Source organism: Bos javanicus, chromosome 9 (genome assembly GCF_032452875.1).
Source record: "Bos javanicus breed banteng chromosome 9, ARS-OSU_banteng_1.0, whole genome shotgun sequence".
NCBI lineage: Eukaryota > Metazoa > Chordata > Mammalia > Artiodactyla > Bovidae > Bos > Bos javanicus.
This window is the reverse complement of record NC_083876.1, coordinates 76,771,530-76,797,126: the sequence shown is the minus strand read 5'-3', so window position 1 is coordinate 76,797,126 and position 25,597 is coordinate 76,771,530. Positions and strand designations below refer to the sequence as shown.

Genomic DNA, 25,597 nt, shown 5'->3' with positions numbered 1-25,597 from the left:
TGACTTACTCACTTTCTGGCTAGGTGAACTTAAACAAGCTCTTAACCTTTCTGTGTCTTTCTTACCTCATCTATGAAATGGGAGGTAACATTAATACTGACCTCACAGGGTTATAAGAGGATTAGCATAATAAAGGCTCAATAAATGTTCACAGTGACTATGAAGTGCCAGTGAATTCTGATATCCTCTCACAAAATCATGCCTTGCTAATAATCCATGTCCCTCTGCCTTCCCTTAGGTCATCACCCTCACCCATCCCATCTTTCCCCCTCTGAATATAATCAGCTCTAATCCTACAAATGTTGCCTCCTCTATACCTCTTCTAACCACAAGGCCTTTCACTGATCTTGTCCTCCTTGAGATTCTGTATCATTTTCAGTTCTGTACTACAAGCTGCAACATGCAATCATAAATACTCCTGTATTGTTTCAGGTGGATCTGACTAATCCAGTTAGAAAGTGAAGTTTTTGGGTTACACTTTTTGGGCATGTCCCCTACCAGTGTTAAACACGTTATAGGCATCAAAATCATTATATTTAACAGGGCCCAGTTGTAACACTAATCATCCCTACTTTTCAAATTCTGTAGTTTTAAGAAAATATTTCTCCAAATTAAGAAAACTTTTACTGCGGTTACCTAATGTTATGCAAAAACTCAAGTCTGTGAAGTACATAAATTTCAAATGACAAAATAAGACAAGATAATTTTAAGGGAGTTATATGTTTTTATTACATAAACATTATATTCCTTGTGGAAGCTAGTCTTACAAGTTTGTTTCTTGATTTCACAGAATGTCCAATATCTGTAGAAATTGTCTATGAATAATTTATGAAACAAACATTCCTGGTACCCCCACCAAAAAAGCCCCATTGTTTACATTTTCCAACCAGATTCCTGAGAAAAATAATAGGTTTTGTTCATTTTACAGCGTAATACACAAACTTGTTTTCAAGATAGAAAAAAGGACGGACTTCTAAAGTGAGTCTCCTTTTGTTTATAAAGTTCTATAAAAATACATTAAGTAGGTTCATATGTTTGTCCTTTGACTTAATATTCCAGTTTACCAGAAACAAACAAAAAACAATAAACAGAGCTATGCAAACCACATTAATCTTGAAGCAATATAATGTCAACATCATCATGAACACCCTGCAAAAGCAGCTCTCCTGAGTATGTAATAATCTTCCTTCGTTTTGCCGCTTTGAGAGTCCCTACCAGTGCTTCAAAGAGGTTGGCACATTTGTCATCTTGGAAGAGGACCCCAAATTTCACACTTAATTTTCCATCAGCATCTAATTGAGAAAACACAATGTTAGCCAATGCAAAGTCTGTTTATTGCCACCATGTATGGCAAATACACATCATCTTTCATAAACAACTGGAGGTTAACCAACATCACAAAGTAACAGTCAACAGTCAAAAAAAAAAAAAACAGTCAAAAACTCAGTGTAACTTCTTGCCAGATTCAAAAAGGAATGGAGTAAATGCAATGTGTAGTATATCTTCTAGCCTTAGTATCATCTGTACAGAGTGGAGTAAGAACTAAGAAATATTAACAAAAAGTGAATGTGTTACAGTGCTCATATGGTGGACCACCCTTCTGTCTAAATTTTGATTTTTTTTAAAGGTTTTTTTGGTGTGGACCATTTTAAAAATCTTTATTGAATTTGTTACAATATTGCTTCTGTTTTATGATTTTGTTTTTTGGCCACAAGGCATGTAGAATCTTAGCTCCCTGATGAGGGATCGAACCTGCATGCCCTGCACTGGAAAGCAGTCTTAACCACTGGACCGCCAGGGAAGTCTCTAAATTTCAATTTCCTAATTGTTAGTTGTTGAATCAGTAAAAATAATAAATGTAAGAGAAACCCCAGATCAGGAACAGTACTTCTCTAAGTGTGTTCTGAACATGCTCAGAAACCCCAGGAAAGGAGTGGTGACCTCAAAAATGAAGAAATCTTTATTTACCAGAATCCCTACATTATCTAGTTTGAAGGCCAGTTTTTAACATAGATGCTAAAAATTAAAATAAACACTAAAAAGAGATGAGCTATCAAGTCATGAGAACCCTGGAAGAACCTAAATATATATTAATAAATGAAAGAAAGCAATCTGAAAAAAAGCTATGTGCTATATGACTCCAACTATGGAATATTCTGGAAAAGGCAAAACTATGGAAAAAGAGAAAACAAAGTAAAAACATCAGTGGTTTTCAATGGTTAGGATAGGGGAGGGGTGAACAGGCAGAGCACAAAGAATTTTTAAAGCAATGAAGACACTCCATGATATTAGAATGATGGAGACATCATTACACATCAGTTCAAACCCACAGAATGTACAAAATCAAGAGTGAAATGTAATGTGAACTATGGACTCTGGGTGATAATTATATGTCAATGCAGGATCAATCCTAGAGATCAAACCAGTCAAACCCAAAGGAAATCAACCCTAAATATTAACTGTAAGGACTGACGCTGAAGCTGAAGCTCCAATACTTTGGCCACCTAATGGGAAAGAAAGTGAAAGTGAAAGTCGCTCAGTCTTTGCAACCCCATGGACTACACACTCCATGGTATTTTCCAGGCCAGAATACTGGAATGGGTAGCCTTTCCCTTCTCCAGGGGATCTTCTCAATCCAGGGATGGAACCCAGGTCTCCCACATTGCAGGTGGATTCTTTACTAGCTGAGCCACAAGAGAAGTCCAAGAATACTGGAGTGGGTAGTCTAGCCCTTCTCCAGGGGATCTTCCTGACCCAGGAATCAAACCGGGGTCTCCTGCATTGCAGGCAGATTCTTTATCAACTAAGCTATTAGGGGTAGACTTATTGGAAAAGGCCCTGATTTGGGGAAATATTGAGGGCAAGAGGAGAAGGGGTTGACAGAGGATGAGATGGATGGATGGCATCCTGACTCAATGGACAGGAGTTTGAATGAACTCCAGGAGACAGTGAAGAACAGGGAAGCCTGGCGTGCTGCAATTCATGGGGGCACAAAGAGTCGGACACAACTTAGCAACTGAACAACAAAAACGATGCAGGGGCATCAACAGTAATGAAGGTGCCCCTCTGGTAGAAGATGTTAAAAATAGGGAAGACTATGCATGTGTGGGAGGGCATATGGGAAATCTCAGTACCTTCCACTCAATTGCAAATCTAAAACTGCCCTTAAAATATAAAGCCTTTTTTTAATTAAGGAAAAACAAAAGGTGGATCTTTGGTTAAAAGTCAATAAGAGGAAGTCTCAAAGATAAGGGTAATCAAGGATACTTCCCCAATGCTAGCTGAATCCTTCAATCTACCTGGCTGAACATTTCACCCATCCTATGCAATGCTCCAAGTTCTTCTCTCCCAAAGCTGTACCCCCTGTGAAGGAGATGGCCATCACAGCGAGAAGGGTTCTTGGGTTCCCGTGCTCCTCTGCTAGAGCTTACAGCATGCGGCTTAATAAACTCCTACTGTGGGTGTAGTGAGTGCTGGGCACTAGAGGCAGGGAGAAGGAAGTATAGAATCACTTTCTAGCTATCAAAGAAATGATTTCCCCTCCCATGAGGAAATAACCATACACACAGTAGGTAGGGCAACAGGCAAAGAGGTACATGATTGTTTATCAAGACCAAGATGACTCCGAGCTAGACCAGGAAGGGAAGATTTCATGACTGGTGGTACCTGTTCTGGACTTTAAAGAAAGAAAGTAAAGAAAGTGAAGTCAGTCAGTAGTGTCCAACTCTTTGTGACCCCATGGACTATGGCCTACCAGGCTCCTCTGTCCATGGGATTCTCCAGGCAAGAATACTGGCGTGGGTTGCCATTTTCTTCTCCAGGGGAGGTCCAGACCCAGGGGTCGAACCCGGGTCTCCTGCATTGCATGCAGACGCTTTACCCTCTGAGTCACCAGACTTTAAGGGGCATATAATACAGAGCTTTAAAAACAAAACAAACAAACAAACACCCTGACAGTCCTCAGCTGAAATTTTGGCCATCTGCTAGTTGCTTAGCCTGGGAAACCTGCATAAATTCCCTAAGCCTGTTTCCTTATCTGTATAACGGGGATCTTAATACCTCCCACACTGTATGGTTGGGGACACAGTTCTGAAGCACAGAGCACAGTGTCCAGCCCATGCTAAGCACTAGATCAGTGATCACTGGTTCAATTATGAGTGCAAGAAACGGGAGAATATGCCAAGCCATAGGCACAGGTGAAAGAAGTTAAGTATCTAGGGGAACAGTGACTAATTTACTCAGCTCAAGTAAACCATCTAAGAGAAGGAGGAAATAAGTTGGTAATGGAAAATAGGGAGTCTGACCATGCTTGGCCTGGAAAGTCAAGAGGTACTTGTTTGATTCTTTCACTTCCAGCAGCACAACCCTTTGTTGGCAATGAAAACCTTTCACTGATTATAGGAATCAGTGCAGCTGCTGGGTAACCTGGTTGGTCCTTCAAGCTCTCTGAGCTGCAGTTACTTCATCCATCAAACAAGGGTAAAAATATCCCTCTCGGAGTTGTTACAAGGATTAAAACATAGAATGTAGGTAAAGTCTTTTATAGCATGCCCAGTTTATGGTAAATTCTCAATTTAGGTTAAATTTTTTAAAGCCACCAAAGGCAGAAACCCTGCTGTAATCTTGGAGTTCTCCTGCCTGCTAACCCCTCAATCTGACAAATGTCTGAGCGACGCCACCTTCTTTGTGTCTTCTGTTGCTCTAGCTTTCCCTCTCCATGGACAATAATTCCAGGCCCCAGTTGATTCTCACGTGGCTAACTGCCAGACTCCTTACAAGTCTCATTTTTACCCTCACTATATCCTCCACATTCATACAGAATTTAAAATGTGGAAGAAACTTTGTATGATACAAGCTTAATTGATATTCTTTTACTTTAATCTTTCAATGGCTCCCTAGCACCTTTAAGATAGAGTGAATAAGATTCTTCATCCTCTGGACCTTGCCTCACCTCTCACCAGGCCTCCTGCCATCTCATTCCATGCATCTTGTGATTCAGTCAAAATGAGCAACCTGCTGTAATCCAGGGTGTTAAGAATCACCTCCCCTGGTAACTTTGTCCACGTCAAGCCATTTACCTAGCATCCCAGATCCTCTTTTCTAGCTAAATTCTTTTTTCTTCAAAAATGGACTCAAATGTCACCTTCTCTGAGAAGTCCTCTATGATTCCTTTAGTCGAGTTAATAGCGCTTCTCAAAAAATGGAATGTATATCAATCAAAGCATGCACCATCAATTACAGTAATGAAAGCTACCATTTATTGAGTACTCAGTACGTTCCTAGAACTGTTCGATGCATTTTATAGTCATTAAAACTCACTTAACCATTTTGTCAAAGATAAGACACCATTGATTGTAAGAAGCACCATTATTTCATGTTCCAATTAAACTGCCAATTTAATGATAGCATACCATGCATCATAAAATAATCCTTATTTTAGAGATTTTAAAGTGTGAAAAATGTGTCTCCAACACTCACTGAAATAGAGTAGTATCATTATGCAAATAAAGAAACCAAGGCACAGAAAAGTTTAGAAATGTGCCCAAGGTCACACAGCAGGAATGTGGAAGAGCTAGAATTCCTTCCCAGAGTCTGACTCCAGAGCACACACTCTTAATTACATCCCAAAACATGCTTCCAATTTATCTGTGTTCTCACTACCTAAAGAGGCCCACAGGGCTGAGATAAACTTTTATTTATTTTCCCATCTCCAGCACTTGAGCACAAAGGCAGCACTCAAGGTACTTTTGTTAAAGAATTTATATCTCCAAATAATCTTTATCCACTTAACTCTTTTCTATAGGAAAAAAATTAGAAATCAAGAAAATCAGAGATACCAAGGGAACATTCCATGCAAAGATGGGCACAATAAAGGACAGAACTGGTATGGATCTAACAGAAGCAGAAGATGTATATTAAGAAGAGGTGGCAAGAATACACAGAACTATACAAAAAAGATCTTCATGACCCAGATAATGACGATGGTGTGATCACTCACCTAGAACCAGACATCCTGGAATGCGAAGTCAAGTGGGCGTTAGGAAGCATCACTACGAATAAAGCTAGTGGAGGTGATGGAATTCCAGTTGAGCTATTTCAAATCCTGATAGATGATGCTGTGGAAGTGCTACACTCAATATGCCAGCAAATTTGGAAAACTCAGCAGTGGCCACAGGACTGGGAAAGGTTAGTTTTCATTCCAATCCCAAAGAAAGGCAATGCCAAAGAATGCTCAAACTACCGCACAATTGCACTCATCTCACACGCTAGCAAAGTAATGCTCAAAATCCTCCAAGCCAGGCTTCAACAGTACATGAACCGTTAACTTCCAGATGTTCAAGCTGAATTTAGGAAAGGCAGAGGAACCAGAGATTGCCAACATCCACTGGATCATTGAAAAAGCAAGTGAGTTCCAGAAAAACATCTACTTCTGCTTTATTGACTATGCCAAAGCCTTTGACTGTGTGGATCACAATAAACTGTGGAAAATTCTGAAAGAGATGGGAATACCAGATCACCTGACCTTCCTCCTGAGAAATCTGTATGCAGGTCAAGAAGCAACAGTTAGAATTGGACATGGAACAACAGATTGGTTCCAAATCGGGAAAGGAGTACATCAAGGCTGTATATTGTCACCCTGCTTATTTAATGTATATGCAGAGTACATCATGAGAAATGTTGGACTGGATAAAGTACAAGCTGGAATCAAAATTGCTGGGAGAAATATCAATAACCTCAGATATGTAGATGATACCACCCTTATGGTAGGAAGCAAAGAACTAAAGAGCTTCTTGATGAAAGTGAAAGGAGAGTGAAAAAGCTGGCTTAAAGCTCAACATTCAGAAAACTAAGATCATGGCATCTGGTCCCATCACTTCATGGCAAATAGATTGGGAAACAATGGAAACGGTGACAGACTTTATTTTGGGGGGCTCCAAAATCACTGCAGATGGTGACTGCAGCCATGAAATTAAAAGACACTTACTCCTTGGAAAAAAAGTTATGAAAAACCTAGACAGCATATTATAAAGAGGAGACATTACTTTGCCAACAAAGGTCCATCTAGTCAAAGCTATGGTTTTTCCAGTGGTCAAGTGTGGATGTGAGAGTTGAACTATAAAGAAGCTAAGCACCGAAGAATTGATGCTTTTGAACTGTGGTTTTGGAGGAGACTCTTAAGAGTCCCTTGGACTGCAAGGAGATCCAACCAGTCCATCCTAAAGGAAATCAGTCCTGAATATTCATTGGAAGGACTGATGCTGAAGCTGAGACTCCAATACTTTGGCCACCTGGTGCAAAGAACTGACTCACTGGAAAAGACCCTGATGCTGGGAAAGATTGAAGGTGGGAGGAGAAGGGGACAATAGAAGATGAGATGGTTGCATGGCATCACCAACTCGATGGACATGAATTTGAGCAAGCTCCGGGAGTTGGTGATGGGCAGGGAAACCTGGTGTGTTGCAGTCCATGGGGTTGCAAAGAGTCAGACACAACTGAGTGACTGAACTAAACTGAAGTGATGGGATGAAAAATGAAAGGCTTTAAAGAACTCTATTTTAAAAGAAACAGATAAAACTAAATTCAATTTATTCATCAAATTCATAGTTTAGATTAGTCAACATTATTCCAGACATAATATAAATAATTAACCTTAATCTGTCAGTAGGTAACGTATTTCCATAGATGCTTTCCAACTCAATAATTCATCTATTACCAGGAATAGGTAAGTCAAGGAGGCCTGGTGAAGCTGCAATGTTCAAAATATTTTCATCCTTATACAAGTTTTATAATTACCTTACAGTCATCTAGTTTGTAAACCTGCTTATTTTGAAGTGCAGGTTCAGTCTGCTAAGTATTGGGGTGGCCAGTAAGTTCATTTGAGTTTTTCCATATGATGTAATGGAAAAACCTGAATGATCTTTATTGTCAACCCAATATTATTCTATATGAAACTTGCTGCTGCTGCTGCTAAGTCGCTTCAGTCGTGTCCGACTCTGTTTGATCCAACCAGGCTGCCCCGTCCCTGGGATTCTCCAGGCAAGAGTACTGGAGTGGTTTGCCATTTCCTTCTCCAATGCGTGAAAGTGAAAAGTGAAAGGGAAGTCGCTCAGTCGTGTCCGACTCTTATCGACCCCATGGACTGCAGCCTACCAGGCTCCGCCATCCACAGGATTTTCCAGGCAATAGTACTGGAGTGGGGTGCCATTGCCTTCTCCGATATGAAACTTACAAGATCTTATAAATCAGTGTTATCACAATAATAGATAGACAGACTGATGATAGATAAAAAGGCTACAAAGATATTCTTAGTCCCTTTCACCATGAAAAGATACAAGAAGTCTGAGACCTAGAAGACTCCAAGTTGACCATGTTGGCACACTGATCTCAGGCCTCCAGCCTTCAGAACTACAAGCAATAAAATTCCTGCTGTTTATAAGCCACACAGTCTGGAGTGTTTTGTTACAGCACCCCAAACAGATTTAGACAGACTCCCAACCTACATAACCATTAAGATAGTAAATGTGGACAAAACTATAATTCAAAAAGATATATGTACCCCTATAATCACAATAACACTATTTACAAGAAAATGTGGTACATACATACAATGGAATACTGCTGCTGCTGCTAAGTCACTTCAGTCGTGTCCGACTCTGTGTGACCCCATAGACATAGACGGCAGCCCACCAGGCTCCCCCGTCCCTGGGATTCTCCAGGCAAGAACACTGGAGTGGGTTGCCATTTCCTTCTCCAATGTACGAAAGTGAAAAGTGAAAGTGAGGTCGCTCAGTCCTGTCCAACTCTTTGCGACCCCATGGACTGCAGCCTACCAGGCTCCTCCGTTCATGGGATTTTCCAGGCAAGTATCCTGGAGTGGATTGCCATTGCCTTCTCCACAATGGAATACTACTCAGCCACAAAGAGGAATGAAAAAATGCCATTTGCAGCAAGACGGCTGGACCTAGAGAGGATCATACCAAGGGAAGTAAGTCCGAAAGAGAAAGACAAACACCATGTGCTCTCACTAACGTGGAATCTAAAATATGACACAAGTGAACGTATTTAGGAAACAGAAACAGACTCACAAAGAGAACAGACTTGTGGTTGCCAAGAAGGAGGTGGTGTGAGGGTTTGAGTTTGTGGTTGGCACACGCAAACTATTATACATAGAATGGATAAACAGAAAGGTCCGACTGTAGAACACAGAGAACTATACTCAACATCCTGTGATGAACTATAATGGAAAAGAATACATACATATGTATAACTGAATCATTTTGCAATGTAGCAGAAATTAATACAATGTTTTAAATTAACTATACTTCAATATATCTTTAATGAAAAATATTACATTTGTTGTTTCATGTCACAAAGTGTGTAGTAATGTTACATCAGCAAAAGAAAACTACAGGGGATGTTTGATAATAATGACAATGGAATTTTCAAAGTACCTCTTGCTATTTCAAATGATTTGTGATTCATAAGTAATCACAGCTATATGTAAGAAAATCAAACTATAATGATGACACAACATTGTAACGCAATTATCCTCCAATGTAAAAAAAAAAAAAGCTACAATGACAGGACAACTCTTATAAGGTACTTTTTAAAGTTGTTTTTCATTTACATGATATAATTTTTAAACTTTGGGGTCCATTATCCCAGTTGTTGCTGAATACATCTATTGCTCTTACAATTTTTAAAATGCTCCCCAAACTATTACATGTCTGGTCTGAGATGTATAAAATATTAATACTTACAGTTACAAGCATAAGAGTTGCTTTCATTACAATTTAGGAAAAGGGCACTAATACTACCAATTTTACATGTCTCAAACTTCATGGTAGCTGCTCATATGCTGCTGAGGGAAAAGCTGACTTTTTTTAAAAAACTACCCAAAGGATGGGTTCTTTTAGTTATATGTACATAAATACCTGATTATACAAAATTCAAAGGTTTGAAGAAAATAAAGACAATGTATTGCAATTTCAATCAGTCCCTAGTCATTTGGCAATTTGCAAAATGGTGGCAGGGTAAAGTAGAAAAAAAAAATGAATGTTAATAGTATGACAAAAATTCGAACAAGATTCAATTACAAGATTTCAATGCAGCTAGGTTACCGATGTACAGTGATTTTCTTTCCATTCAAAGGATAATGAAATAACTCAACCATTCTTTGTATAAGAATCACAATACCCCAATAGCTCTGTGTCTCCAGAAATTACCTCAGGGCTGAGAGCAGTTAGCTGACAGCTGCCAAAACTTTTAGGCTTCTATCAAGAGTTTGGAGAAGGAAATGGTAACCCACTCCAGTATTCTTGCCTGGAGAATCCCATGAAAAGAGTAGATAGCCTGGTGGGCTACAATCCACGGAGTCCCAAAGAGTGGGACACGACCGAAGCGACTTAGCACAGCACAGCACCCAAAGAGTTAGTCGTTCTTGCTCTAAAGCAAACTCAGAAGAAACACTGAATCGATCATATAATACTTACTTTTTGAACCAAGACGATGAATTTCCTCCACTAAGAGTTTAACTTCATGATCCACATTCATTGCTGCCTGAGGGAGACAAAAAAAAATCTGCATTATTAGTTTCTAGATTCCATTATGCATAACTTGCCAAATCCAAGGGCCCTTGGTTTTTTTCATGTAGCATTTGTCACTATTAATTTACCATGTCCCTCTTCCTAAAAACACTTGTGTGATGTATCTCCCCCAGGTAGAGTACCTCCATGTCCCCCATCTTTATAACTGCCCTTGTGGGCAGTCCCACTCTTACTCCATGCAGTCTACTGGGGAGAATGAAGCCATTCTCCTTGCACCCTCTATTAACTCCAAACCCAAGCTCTGCCTGGCACCAAAAACACAAAGGTAAATGACACAAGACCCGCCCTCAGGGAATTCATCCTCCAGAAGCAGAGAAAGGCCTGGAATGATTAGCAATGGGACAAGCTCTCTTTTAGCGGAGGGTCCAAGGCATTAAGGGAGCTTGAAGGAGAAAGCCACAGGTTTCAGGGAGGCTCCTGGGGGGAGAAGTGGACCAATAAGTAGTTGGGGAAAGCATCGGGAAGAGAATATGTAAAAGCACAGAAACAAGGAGAAACCGCAGCACATCTGGGGCAAGCCCGAAACTAGGAGCTGGAGGTTCCAGGATAAACCGGATAAACCAACACAATCCCTCCCCTCTAGGAGCCCCGAGGAGAAAAAGGCGGTCCAGGTGGAACCCTACAAATGCAATTTTCCGGGTCACATATACTCATGCTCTTCCCCCAGCAGTTCGTAATGCAATCTGGCTGCAATGGAGAGCCTGTGGTGAACACCATTCATCTTCAGATAAGGAAGGAGTTCAGGGTTAGCATAGCAGCTGGGCGAATTCCCTTGGCTCATGAGGTCCTCCATTGGCTGGGTTTGTGCCCATGATTCCAGCCACTTCACATCTATGCCCTTGAATGCCAGGTTGCAGCTACACGGTGTTTCTTTTCATTCCTCAAATGTCCCCTCATTCTCTTATGTCCAGCCTTCATAGGTACTGCTGCTTCTTCAACCCAGCTCTGACTATACCTCTTTCATGGAGTTAACTTCCACTTGTCCAGTCCCAACTGAGATACAACTTCCTCCAGGAAGCCCTCCCTGAAACCCCGGAGTAGGAGTGCTCCCCCGTGTGTGTTCCCACAGTATCGTGCATCCACTTCATTTCACTTGACTGGAATGACCAGCTTCTTGTCTTTTATCATTAGGCAGTGAGCTCCTCCCTGCAGGGATCTGACCGTTCTGCTACTGTGGGACCCCGTCTGGCACCAAGAGCAGGACTTCAACAAATAATTGGCTGGCAAACAGGAAAATGAGCAGAGGCATGAGAGGGGATGAAAACACATCTGTGAGAGTTATTGACAGGGAGCTGCTGATTTCAGTGAGGCACAGAGAGGAGCTCTAAGGGGAAGAAGTAGACTCAGAGACCGAAAAGGAAGCCTAAAGGGGGCGTGGCAAACAGCTACAGAAAGGGGGAGGAGACAGATACCAGCAAGAAACGGAAGCCGAAGGTAGAGCTGAAGGAGAGAAACCCAACTCTGCTGGGGCAAAGAAGTAAAGCAGGAAAGGAGGAAGAATGAGTTTCCATAAGAAGGAAATAATTTTACACTGGAAACAGCAATATGAGGCTGAAAAGCATGGGCAGAAAAGGCATCAGCACAGTCTAAGTTTTCCAAATTAAATAAGGGATGAAAAGAGTAGGATGACCTGAATGGTTTACTTTGGGGTGATGATTTGGAAGAAATATATTTTATTCAGACAGATCATAACTAATTCTTGGTAGCTTTTAAAAAACAAGAATGACATCTATGTATAAATGATATTGATCAGGACCCCAGATTTCTCATAGCTAATAATTAAAAGTACCACTACCATCTGCTACACTTCTGTGTAAATCTTTTAATTTAAGAAGCTTATATTGCAACAAGATTTGCTTCCCTGGTGGCTCAGTGGTAAAGAATCTGCCTGCCAATGCCGGAGATGCAAGAGACATGGGTTTGATCCCTGGGTGGGGAAGATACCTGAAGTAGGAAATGGCAAAAACCCATTCCAGCGTTCTTGCCTGGGAAATTCTATGGACAGAGGAGCCTGAAGGGCTACAGTCCACGGGGTCCCAAAAGAGTTGGACGGGACTTAGCGACTAAACAACAACACTGCAACAAGATGCAACATCTTAGGTTAATGCAGCTACATAAAACCCAGTATCAAAAATTAGTGTCCAAATGTGAGAACTTTATATTTACTGGTGAAATTGTAACATTATATTCAATTCAAAATACAGTTTTAGAGAGACACTAAAACGCTAAAATATAACCAGAGGACACAACTGAAAGACATGCCATGAGATTAGTGGTAGGGGAAAAAACCTGTTAATGTCAGCGTGGTGAACAGCTGTCGTTTTTCCCTGCTCAGCAGCCTTTCCACCTTCTGGCACCAGCAGTCCAATTCTTTTTTTTTTTTTTTTGATAGAGCCATTCCTTCCTTGTTCTTATCTCATGGATCTTGGGTAGAGCCTCATTCTGGACTCCAGGAATGGTTCAAAGTCAGAGTAATTGGTTTGGAGCATAGGATAGGTGATCCCATCTTGAACAATGGGGTCGGCCCAGGAATTTTGCCAGACTACTAGTAAAACAACACTCTCCCACTGGGCTCTAAGTTTATGGCCGGCTAGTATATAAACGGCTACCATGTGAAAAGAGCCTGCCAGGAATAAATCCAGCACAAAGGAAAATTCAACCATGCATCAATGATTGAGCCTGTATATGACCTTGGATTTTCCTGTTACATGAACTTATCAATCTTCTGTGGTTTTGCTTATGCTGGTTTGAGTTTCTGTCACTTGAACTGTAAAGAATCTTGACTTTTAAAAGTTAGCCTAGAGTCGACCTGCTGCTTTTTAAAAAAATAAAACTCCATTATGTACTCATGTGAATAGTCTTGTTTGCGTTACCATATTGGGTAGAATAGACAGGTAAACAGAAAGGCAGATTTGGAAGCCATAAGAGAAAAAATTTCTCTAATAATCAAAACTGTCTAACAGTGAATAGTTTGCAGTAGTAGGATCTGTGAGGACTGATGAGGTAATCAGCCCATATTGGACAAAAGGGAAAGGGAAATGTCCAAGGGGATTCCAGTCTTCTCTAATTGTCAGATGCTTTGATTTCCTCCCACCCAGAATATTCATCTCTTTAACATCATTTTCCATTCCTTCCACCCACCACCATCCACACCCATCATACTTCTCTTTTAATAATGAGACTCAAAGAGGAAATCCCAGTCTTAAGTAGCGTGAATATGTGCATCACATTAAGCAGATGCATGTTCATCTTTGTAAGAAGGGAAGACTACCAGAATTTCCTTATAATTAATTACACCTGAGGCTCCTTATCTGTGTTTATTCTAAGAACCTTGCAAAGTATTATTTATCCCTATTTTATGGATGATAAAACTGACTCAGAGGGGTTTCCCACAATTAAATGCTGTTTTTACCTCATCGTTCTGCCTCTTCTGCTGCTTTGGGGTGGGGCTGGTTATTACGCAAATAGAACTAAATGTAATGGTAAGTTGTATTTGTGTGAAATATTTGAGTACTTACTAAGACAAAACCCTTAAAAAGCAAAAAAGGCTCCCTGCACTGATCCTTTTGAGTAGGAAAATGACGGGCTTAAAAACTATTGCTAGCCTACATAACCTGGTATGGTTTCTTTGATTGTTTAATGAGGACAAAGGAGTATAAAATACTCTGCTGTACAAACGTCAGAAGGTCCACGACATTTTTTTATGAGGACAGAAGCCGGGGCTGGTGCAAGCAGCAAGATCAAGAACAATGAGAGGCCACGGGCAGAGCAAGTCTAAGGGAAAGAAAGAGCTGGGTCAATGGGAGGCTCAGGGGAAGGGGATGGCAGATGCTAGCTGAGCCCTCTCATTGTGACACAAACCAATTAGGCACTGTGCGTGGGAACTACAAAGAAAACGGAATGTGGGCGGACTGGGCCATATGCTGAAATGCTCCACTTTCAGTAGGCACTTGAAGATATATTTAAGGACCCTCTTAACAGTTTTGGGGGGCTTTTTCATTTTGGTTGTTTTCTTAAGTTTGGAGGCAATACCTGGAGATTTTCTAAAGTCAAGGAATAAGCCTACTCGAGTGGGGACATCTGGGAATCGGGAGCCACCTGTCCTCATTAGGGCTGGCCACTCTTTCCCAGCCCTCCTTCACAATCCCCGACGAGCAGCTGGTGTAGGTCAAAGAATGACTGGGTTCCTTCCCGCCTCTCGCAGGCGCGCAAACACTCCATATTTGGTCATCCCGGAGCCAAGTTGGGAGCTGGCCCGGAAGGGGTCCCAAGACCCTGTCCCCCGCAGGCCATCAGACGGTCATTACTGGCACCACTGCAGAGATAGAGAGCGCAAGGCTCGGCCCCGGCTCCGGGGCGCACGGCGGAGTCCGGGCGGACTCCCGGGGAAGAGCAGCATCCGCATCCCGGAAGCCTTTGTCTCCGCGAGGCCCGCGCTCCCCGGCGATCGGTGCGCCCCAGGCGCACCTCGAGAGCCGGCGCCCAGACCCAGCGACGCAAACGGACCCAGCTTGGGGCTCCCCGAGTCGCTAGTGTCTTCTCACTATCCCCCACCCCGTACACAGAACGGGGAGCGTTCAGATCCGCACCCGCCGCCCGCGCCCGCAGAGCCCACTGCCCTGAAGCCCCCGAATCCCTCGGGGGGAGCCTGGCCCCTCACTGCTAGTCTGTTCCCGCTCAGTTCTGCGGAACTGACTCTCCAAGTGCAAAGCCGGCAAGTTGCTCTGCGGTAAAAAAAAAAAAAGAAAGAAAAAGAAAAAGAAAACCTTTATAAACGCTGCTGATCTCCCTGCCCGGTCCGCCCCCGGCAAAATGTCACGTGAGCCTAGTACGGAAGTCTGCCCGGGAGGTGGGGGGCGCGGGGGCGCGCCCACGCGGTCCCCAGCACCCGGCTCAGCCCAATGCCAGTTATACCCTCCAGGCGCCTTAGCCCCGTCTCTTCCCGGTCCTGGCTCTCCAACCTCAGCCCACAATCTCCTCCTCCGGCTGTTGGAGCTCCCCCTGCTACCCTAGTCCATCCTTTCTACCTGGACGCCACTTCCCAGGGCGATCACTCACCTCTCTACCTCCTGTTCTTTTCCGAGAAAACGGGCAGCGTTGGTGCCGGCTGGCTGCCTTCTTCAACGCACCGGGGAGGAAGAAGCCGAGGAAGGAAGTGACTGAGGCAAAGAGAAAGGCTGGTTGGTGTGCCGCAGGCGGAGGGCGAGCGGGGGGAGGGGGGAAGAGTTTCTGCGCTCAGGAATGGGGCCGCCCACACTCCCGGGTACTAACCTAGGAGGAGGAAACTGGAGCGGAGACGCCAAGAACGCGGCAGACTCCGCACAGGTGGCGGAGCGCTGCAGGCTTCTAGGAAAACGCATCCAGAGTTCCAATTACCGCCACCTTTGCCCCGCGCCACTCGGAGCCAAGGAGCTCCAACCCCCGCATCTTTTCCTGGAAATTGACTTCCTGCCAGGATCTCTCTCCTAATGCCAGAAAAAAAGCTCCCCCAACGTGCAGAATGCTGAGATCTCCTTACCTGCGTGCTTAGTCGGTCTGACTCCTTGCCCTCACAGGATCCTCTGTCCAGGGAATTTGCCAAGCAAGAATACTGGAGTGGTTTGTCATGCCCTTCTCCAAAGGATCTTCTAGACCCAGGGATAGAAGTGGTGTTTCCTGTGGCTCCTGCATTGGCAGGCGGATTCTTTACCACTGCTTGGAACTTAAGCCCAGGGCAGGGGGCTTTCAGAAAGATACAAATACGACAGCAGGGTGATCTGATTTGCAAAAGAAAATGCAGTTTTGAAAACTGCTTTACTGCAAAGAAACTTTACTTGGATAAAGCTATTATGATTCTTGGCCCTCGGTCAATGTAGATTTCTTCCCCTCTTTATTCATTATTTCCTACATGTAACCGCATAATTCATTTTTTTCATACATCCATTATTTATAGTAACTGTTATTTTAATCTCTGAGTGTGTGTGTGTGATGTTTGCTCTACCTGGTATCCTTTCAAAAAGGAAACCAAGCCCTGCCAAGAGAACTGACCCGAACTATTCCTAGGACAAAGGTTGCACAAATAATTGCCCCCAAAGTTCCCCCCTAACCGCTGTAGCTGATTGGATTAAGAGTGGTCATGTGACCCAAAAGACACAGTCCATAAACTGGCCATCACCCTAGGAGGTGACCTGGAACAAACAGTCCTTAACAAACCAGAACTCGGGATCATTAGATAAGCCAATCAGAGTCTCCCTTGGAAATTGAAAAGGGAGAATGAATACAGAGAATGAGCTATCTGACAGGAAGGCTGAAGCTGAGAGGGCTGGAGGCAGAAATAGGGAAAATGGGCCTGACAAAGTAGAACACTGGAGTAAGCCAAAACTGAGGATGAAGTCGAAGGTGAGTATGGGTGGAAGTGGTAGAAGTGCCTCTAAGGGAAGCTGAGAGCCAGGGATATATTTAGAACAACAAAGACCTGCTCCAGAGGACACTATGAGTATCCATGTCCCTGTGGCTGCACTGTATCCAGCCTCTTCCTAAAGAGCGTCCTAGTTACCCTGTCAGAGTAAACACCTGTCACTCCGGGTGTGACTTTGAATGAGTCTCTGTTCCCTACCACCAAAAGATTACTCTCAACAAAGGTCTGATTGATCAAGGTTTCTCATGTCACGTGAAGTTTAAGGTGACTCCAAAATCCTTTTGAGGACTATTTTTTCCTTACTAAAACAAGCTGAAAAGTGATAGTTTGTATTTTTCAGTCTATATAATGCAAAAAGTATAATTCAAGAAAAGAGCATATTTAGCAATTCTCGGGGCAGCACCTGGCTCCTTTGTTTATAGCAGTTCTTCATTTGGATAATATCCAGTGAAATGAATAATCAATCTGTATTGTGCTACTTCTTTACACAACCCCACTCCAGTACTCTTGCCTGGAAAATCCCATGGACAGAGGAGCCTGGTAGGCTGCAGTCCATGGGGTCGTTGAGTGTCCCAGACGACTGAGCAACTTCACTTTGACTTTCATACATTGGAAAAGGAAATGGCAACCCACTCCAGTGTTCTTGCCTGGAGAATCCCAGGGACGGAGGAGCCTGGTAGGCTGCCGTCTATGGGGTCGCCCAGAGTCGGACCCAACTGAAGCGACTTAGCAGCAGCAGCAGCAGTGTTTCATAATACTCTGCCAATGGGGGGAAAAACAGAGAAATAGATTAAGCAAATAAAATCCGTTACTATAAAAATGGATTCACTCTTTAAAAAATACTTTGTATATATGTTATACTAAGTGTAACATAAACCTCATGTTAATCTGTGAAGAATTACAATTCAAGAAAGTTATTTTGGAAAGAAGAAAATAGGGCTCATGATTATGGGTTTCCTTTTTAGCAATGAAAAATACTCTGGAATTAGATACTAATGAAGATCACATGATCATTTGAATACACCAAAACCTACTGAATTGTACCCTTTGAAAGGACTAATTTTATGGTGAATTATATTTCAAGTTTTTTAAAAAAGAAACAATGGAAGGACAAGACTAATAAACAATAATATAAAAAAACAAACTGGGGCTTCCCTGGTGGTTCAGTGGTTAAGAATCTGCCTGCCAGTGTAGGAGATACAGGTTGGATCCCTGCTCTGGGAAGATCCCACATGCCTTGAAACAACTAAGCCCATGCACCACAGCTACTGAGCCTGTGCCCTGGAGCCTGAGCTCCACAAGAGACGCCACCGTAACGAAAAGCCTGCCCACCACAACTAGGGAGTAGCCCCCACTCTCTGCAACTAAAGAAAACCCCTCGCAAAGCAACGAAGACCCAGCGCAGCAAAAAAAAAAAAAAAATTAATTAATTAAAAAAAAAACCAGAGAACAAATGAAGATGCTTTGGCAAAAAAAAAAAAAAAACTGTTGCACAAAAGTGTTGATATGACTGGGAAGATGATGCATTTCCCATTGCTCATTCATTTACTCATTCATTAAACAAATATTTATTTAAAACCATTATGGGCTAAGGTATATGTCTCTTTCTCAAAGAGTCATCAAAGAGAACAAACTTCCATGTGAAAGAGAATCATTGTCAGTTGAAGAACAAGACTTTTATAAACTGGTTTATTAGAAAGTATATGTCACCATTATTTCTAGAACTTACATTAAGATATTTTTGTTATTTTTTATTCCCCCTTCCTCCATATCTTTATTTCTCCCCCCCCCCCCACTTCTCTAACATCCAAATTAAAAACAATGAAGTACGACAAAGCTCGGGTATTCTGTCCATCCATCACTCATTTGAAGGGATTTCTTCCCTCTTTCCTTTCTCCATCCCCCCCTCCTCTTTTCCTCCCTCAACCCCACCTGCATCACAGAGTTTCTAGTCTCCACCCAAGCATAACTTATGATTGCACATGTTAGGTTAGGTTAGTCCTAACATGGAGTTGAGACTCCATGGCACAGTGTCTGTGCCAACCCTGTTGTTCAGCTTGCCATTACCAAATGGATATAGACTTTCAATATCTCAATTTCAGACTCTTGAAAGTAAAAATCTAATTGGCCCAGTTTGGATCAATTACTATTTCTCTCCCCCTATCCTCTCCCCAGTGGCCCTCCTTTCCCCACCGCCCCACGTTCCCCCACCCAGTTAAATCTGCTAAATCTAATATATAGGGTTGCTCTTTCTCTACAAAGGAAGTATAGGAGATGAATCACCTCATGATATATCTATCATAAATAATAGCAACTCTGCAGTACAATAAAAATAAAGCCTTGTACAATAACTAGCTACTGAACTCCTACAGATATTTTCATTTACGTTTAAGTTAATTGAAATGAAATAACATTAAAACTTCAGATCCTTAGTCAAGGTAGCCTCAATTCAAATGCTCAACCACTGCAAATGGTTAATGACTACTCTATTGGATAGAGCACAGAACATTTCTATTTTCCCACAAAGTTCTTTTGAACAGAGTTGTTAGAGAAGGTTAAGAAAGTATCAACAAAATCTGTAAATTATTAAAAATTTTAATAAGATAATAGCTACTATTTAGTTTTTGCATTTCTCCCCTTCCAACTCACAAACTGAAAAATTTACAAACCACCTGTTTCTAGGCCCCCTACTTTTCTGGCAAGAAATCTAAATTCTTACCCAAAATGATTCACCAAAAAAGTTAAACCGGGGACTGTCCCGTCAATTTAGGACAGCGAGTCACTCTACCCATATTTCATTTTTAGCCTTTGTAGATTTGTTTCATTTGGTTTTCAATTTTTCCACTTTGCTTTTCCTGAGTCTTTGTTGCAGTTCCAGTAAAGGAAGGCTGTGTTATCCTTTAGTGAGCCTGGATCAAGTGGTTAGCACTGCAACTGAGAGTTAAAATTCAAGATCATTGAACTCAGTCACGGGGAGCTAAAGGCTACATGCAAAGAACAGCCAGGCAGGCAGCTGTGATGATCACAGAGGAGTCAGGTATCAAAGTAGGCACTAAGAAATACAATTTCTAGTCCAAATATCCAGCTCTTGTCCGGGGTGACACACGGCCTGGAGTGGAAGGGGTTAATGCCACAAAGCTTGACAAAGGAGTTACTCGGGCTACACATCTAAAAAGGCAATGGCACCCCACTCCAGTACTCTTGCCTGGAAAATCCCATGGACGGAGGAGCCTGGAAGGCTGCAGTCCATGGGGTCGCTGAGGGTCAGACACGACTGAGCGACTTCACTTTCATTTTTCACTTTGATGCACTGGAGAAGGACATGGCAACCCACTCCAAGTGTTCTTGCCTGGAGAATCCCAGGGACGGGGAGCCTGGTGGGCTGCCGTCTATGGGGTCGCACAGAGTCAAACACGACTGAAGTGACTTAGCAGCAGCAGCAGGCTACACATTAGAATCACCTGCCGCCCCTTTAAGAAGCAGTGCCCTTCTTAATGTGCTAAGTCACTTGCCTCCAACTCTATACAGCCCTATGGACCCTAGCCAGCCAGGCTTCTCTGTCCAAGGGAATTCTCCAGGCAAAGAATACTGGAGTGGGTTGCCATGACCTCCTCCAGGGGATCTTCTGAACCCAGGGATCGAACCCACATCTCTAATGTTTCCTGCATTGGCAGACAGGTTCTTTACCATTAGCGCTCCACCTGGGAAGCCCTCCAATCAATATAGACGACTTTAACATAGACACTGCAAGTTCAAATGCCTTTAGTGAAAGACAAAGAATATAAATAATATAAATGACAGCTGGGGGAATATTCACCCAATGTTGCTAACTCTTACCATTAAAGAGAAGATAGAAACCTGGATTTTTAAAAATTTATAAAGTTCCCATTTTTCAGAAATAAAGCACTTCTTTTAAATGCTTTTAGCACACTGACCAGGCAAAATGAAACTTGTCTGTGGGATGGAAAGTCCCTTCCCAAAATGCAAATGTCCCTAGAAGTAGCAACAGAGGATTTCATTTTTCTCAGATCTCTGTTGAAGCATTCGTGTCTTTCTACAGTCCTGGTAAATTCTCTGCTTTATTCACAACTGCCTCCCTCAAACCTACTGCTTGCTTGAACTTCCGTTTTCTCTTTTTCAGGACACATTTTTTTCAAAGAACACTTTAGATTTGCCGCATCTAGCCCTCACCACTCACTATTTATTTTACTACCAATTATATGGCTTTTGCCTTTACTTTTTGGCTGAAAGTGCCTCTTTAGTCTAAGGTCACTAATGACTCTTAGTTGGCAGACACAATTACCTGTCCCCAGTTCTTATTGTCCTGCAGCTCTCCATAGCACTTGGCATTGATGCCAGTCCCAGTAAGGGAGAGTAAGTGGCTCTAGGTTGCTGGAGATCAGCAAGAAGTGAGCTCCTCAGAGTGGAGTTGAGAGTGCAAACAGAAGACAGGGGAATTCAGACAACAGGGTCAACTACAGTCTCCTGGGAAAAAAGTGATATTCTAAGGCTGAGTTCAAAAGAAGCACAGATAAAGCAGTTTAGAGTTTAAGTTCTGATCTGGAAGTTTCCAGTCCAAGAGAGAAGACATAAGCTTGTACGCCTAACACAGAAAGCACCAAATAACCCGACACAGAGCAGAACTGACCTTCCCCGCATCCCATTTTATTCTGGACCTAATGCAGGAAAAAAAGCATATCTTGCCATTGGATCCAAGACTGGGGATGGAGGGGAAATTTTACAGCCAGAAGCAGGGCTCATGCAGAGGAAATCAGGGGTCAGACCCCTCAACATGCACTCCCTAAAGCTCTCAGCAGAATGTTGGTGAACACTGCTTTGCAGGCACCCTCCCCTGGGGAGGGGACTCTGGGAGAAACTGGAGTCAGACAGCCTCAAATTCCTTTAATCTACTGTGGGAGAGGAGTAAGATGACCAGAAAACACTCATGTGTGTGCATAGAAAGGCTGGGAAAGGACAGAATAGTTCACCCTTTCCTGGACCCTTTCCTGTATCTAGGGGTGGATAAAAAGCTACCTCCGGGCTTCTTGCATCACCATTTCTTCCTTCTCTAATTCCTCTTCCTGTCCTGAGGCTCTAAACAAAGGAAGTCCCCTCAGCTTGAAACTTGTCATTTTCGCTTGGGTCCATCCTGCCAGGGTTTCTCTATATGGAATTTTCAGATTCCTAAGCCTACTCCAGCTGCACTGAGTCAGGATCTCTAAGACAGGGAACTTGTTAGAAATACAAAATCACAAAGTTGTTGAAACAGAGTTGCCATTACATTCAAGTCTGAGATGCCCTGCTCTGGGCTATCCTTCACCTAATGGTCAAGTTAATTTTCTGAGAGTATAGCTTTAATCAAGCTGAGTGCTGAAGAATTGATGCTTTTGAATTGTGGTGTGGCAGAAGACTCTTGAGAGTCCCTTGGACTGCAAGGAAATCCAACCAGACCATCCTAAATGAAATCAGTCTTGAATATTCATTGGAAGGACTGAAGCTGAAGCTGAAACTCCAATACTTTGGCCACCTGATGCCAAGAACTGACTCATTTGAAAAGACCCTGATGCTGGGAAAGATTGAAGGCAGGAGGAGAAGGGGATGACAGAGGACATCCCCTTTACTCAAACTCAATGGACATGAGTTTGAGTAAACTCTAGGAGTTGGCGATGGACAGGGAGACCTGGTGTGCTGCAGTCCATGGGGTCGCAAAGAGTTGGACCTGACTGAGCAACTGAACTGAACTGAACTGATAGCTTTAATCTCATCATACCTGTTAAAAAGAAATAGGTCCCAAATGAAGTCATCTGTGCTAAGCCCCATATCAGCAAACCAAGACTTAATACTTAAATTAATTGCAGTTACAACCTCCCCCAAGTATATAGTCTTAACTGGTCAGTCTGGAATTTTCTGGTCAGCTTCAGTGAGGTAATCTACCTCCTTCTATCCCTGTAGGTAGATTACCTAAGCCTGAAACAACCCTTGCTTTTTCCCCTTCTGCCTATAAAAGCTTTCTGTTTTATATGACTCCACGGAGGTTCTTTCTGCTTGCTAGATAGGATGCTGCCTGATTCATGAATCACTCAATAAATCATTCGATGAATCCAATTAGATCTTTAAAACTTAGTTGATTTTGTTATTGTTGTTGTTTTTCCCACACACCCCTGCTAAAAATCTTCAGGGTTTCCTCATGGTTTATTAAATAAAGTGTGTGTGTGTGTGTGTGTGTGTGTGTGTGTGTGTGTGTGTGTGTGTGTGTATATATATATATATATATATATATATATATATTTAGCCATGCCTTTTAAAATCTTCTACAACTTGGCCCCTACTACCTTCCAGATTCCAGAACACCCCTCCCCCGCAAACCATCTGTGAAAACCATGAGTCAGTCAAGTTGAACTCCATCCTGTTTCTGCATCTGGTTCAGGGTACAGGGATGAGGAGGAAATCAGTTTTATTCTGTAAATGTTTAGTTAGCACTTTCTGTGTGCTCAGCATGCAACCTGTACCTTCTTCTCTCCAGAGCCTGAAACCACCAAATCCCCACTGTCTTGCCTTTGCTCAAATTTTTCCTCTGCCTGATGAGTCCTTCTTTCCTGCTGTATCTTTGGCTACTGAAATTCAAGGCTGAAGTCAAATGCCAGCTCTTTCACAAAGTCCCCTGTGTTACCTACAGGACAGAGGCTACCCAGGCCCCTAATGTGTCTCTAGTCCTATCTGTATATGTCCTTTGAAAGGTACTAACCTCTACAAGTCTTAGTTTTCTAATCTAAAAATTAGTGATACTAAAGCCTACCTATTGGGTTATTGTAATGATTAAACTAAATTGCATCTCTTTTTGAAGCATCTTACCTCTTTGCAAAAAAAAAAAAAAAAAAACTTGGGAAATGAATTGATACAGTAACTGTGCCTGGCCCTGCATCTTTTCCTTCACTCCATTCTCCTCTGTCACCAATATGTCATATCCCTCTCTTGGGAGTCCTCCGGCACTTTGGACATCTTCCAGGATGGTAATATGCCATCTTATGAAATGCAAATCTCACCATCATCTTTGAAATTTAATAAAATTAATTCAAGTTTACTACTCTGGAAGTTTACTACATTGGAAGTCCAATGCTCTTCCTTTTATTTTTGCAATTCTCAGGATGTATCTTCTGCTTTCCACTGGTTCTGAGTTCTCCAATCCTAAGTACATCTCATATATTGTCAATTTTCAGATATTCCACCCAAAACAGACATGGAAAAGCTCCATTTCTCTACCCACCCTTCACACTGACTCCTTCCCCCTTCCTTCCTGAAACTAACATTTGTGATGAATATCAGGCTTTATCAAAGTTTTAAGGATGAAGGCAAACTATATTCAAGAAGCAAGAAGTCTGTGGTGGTGGTGGTTTAGTCGCTAAGTCGTGTCCAATTCTTGTGACCCCATGGACTGTAGCCTGCCAGGCTCCTCTGTCTGTGGGATTCTCCAGGCAAGAATAGTGGAGCGGGTTGCCATTTCCTTCTCCAGGGGATCTTCCTGGCTCAAGAATTGAACCCCGGGGCCTCCTGCATTGAAGGCAGATGATTTACCGACGGAACTATGAGGGAAGCTCATCCTCTTTACAAGTCTCCTCACTGCCCTGCCTCCGGAGTTGCTCCCCGGCCACCCCCCCCCCCACAGCTGCAGCCTCCCCATCTGCTGCCAGGCTCTGTCCTCACATCTCCCCACCTGCTTCCTAAGGCCCTGCTTCTCAGCCTTCAGAACCTGCAGTTAACCTTCCTTATTGTGCAAAGCAGTTTAGCTTTCCAGTCCAAACTCTGAAGTCTCATTAATGTGCTCTGCTGAAAAAGGAACCTTCCTCTCTGACCCTTGAGAGGCTTAGAAGACCTAGCAGAAACTTTAGAATTTGCCTTTTTCTTGGTCCCTCTCCACCACTTTCTAATCTATCAGCCACTTTCTAAATCTACACCCATTTATTTTCTCAGTGATGTGTGTTAACAACAACTCTCAGGAAGGCAAAGTTGCTCCAGTCTACTGTTCTGAATAATACATTTATGTAAATTTATATGGAACTTGTGCTATAGTCATTTCCTTTTAGAGGCTGTAAAATTCTTCGGGGTGGACAGTGTCTTGTTGATTTTGTATCCTTTGCAGTGCTTAGCACCATGCCAGGAAGGGAGTGGTTACTCAGCAAGTGTTTAGTTGAATGGGCTTGAAGGTTGCCTTTCTAACATCTTGTACTCCTCTCAGAACTATTAAAATGAAAGAGTAGATGTGTCCACCCGTTACCTTAGTCACTGTAGACTAAATCTTTTTCACCCTCACCAAAATTTAAACAAGTTTCTAGGGAAGAGGTAATACCAAAAAATTAGTATAATTACCAGCATTTATGTTCTATTTCCACTGCACTTTTTGTTTGTTTGTTTCAAATTATATTTCCTTAAACAGCCAGGTTGGAGACTTGATCATTGGAATTTATTTCTGTGGCAACCCCAGTTCTTTGACAAATGCAGGTATTCTTTTCATTAAAATATTAGCTTGACCCAAAGATGTCAAACAACTACCCTAGCGTTAGTTATTGCAGTCTGAGACCTCGCAAGAGGTCTAAAA

The 25,597-nt window shown here is 42.5% G+C and overlaps 1 protein-coding gene across 1 annotated transcript; it reads right to left on the bottom strand.

Annotated features, from left to right (window-relative positions):
• Window positions 1-701: 701 nt before the first annotated feature.
• On the bottom strand, window positions 702-15,839 carry ABRACL (ABRA C-terminal like). Its single transcript, XM_061428138.1, has 3 exons — window positions 15,666-15,839; window positions 10,494-10,560; window positions 702-1,292 (listed from the first exon to the last, which is right to left on the bottom strand). The coding sequence occupies exons 2-3, from the start codon at window positions 10,552-10,554 to the stop codon at window positions 1,108-1,110; spliced, it is 246 nt and encodes an 81-aa protein (XP_061284122.1). The 5' UTR covers window positions 10,555-10,560; window positions 15,666-15,839; the 3' UTR covers window positions 702-1,107.
• Window positions 15,840-25,597: the final 9,758 nt, after the last annotated feature.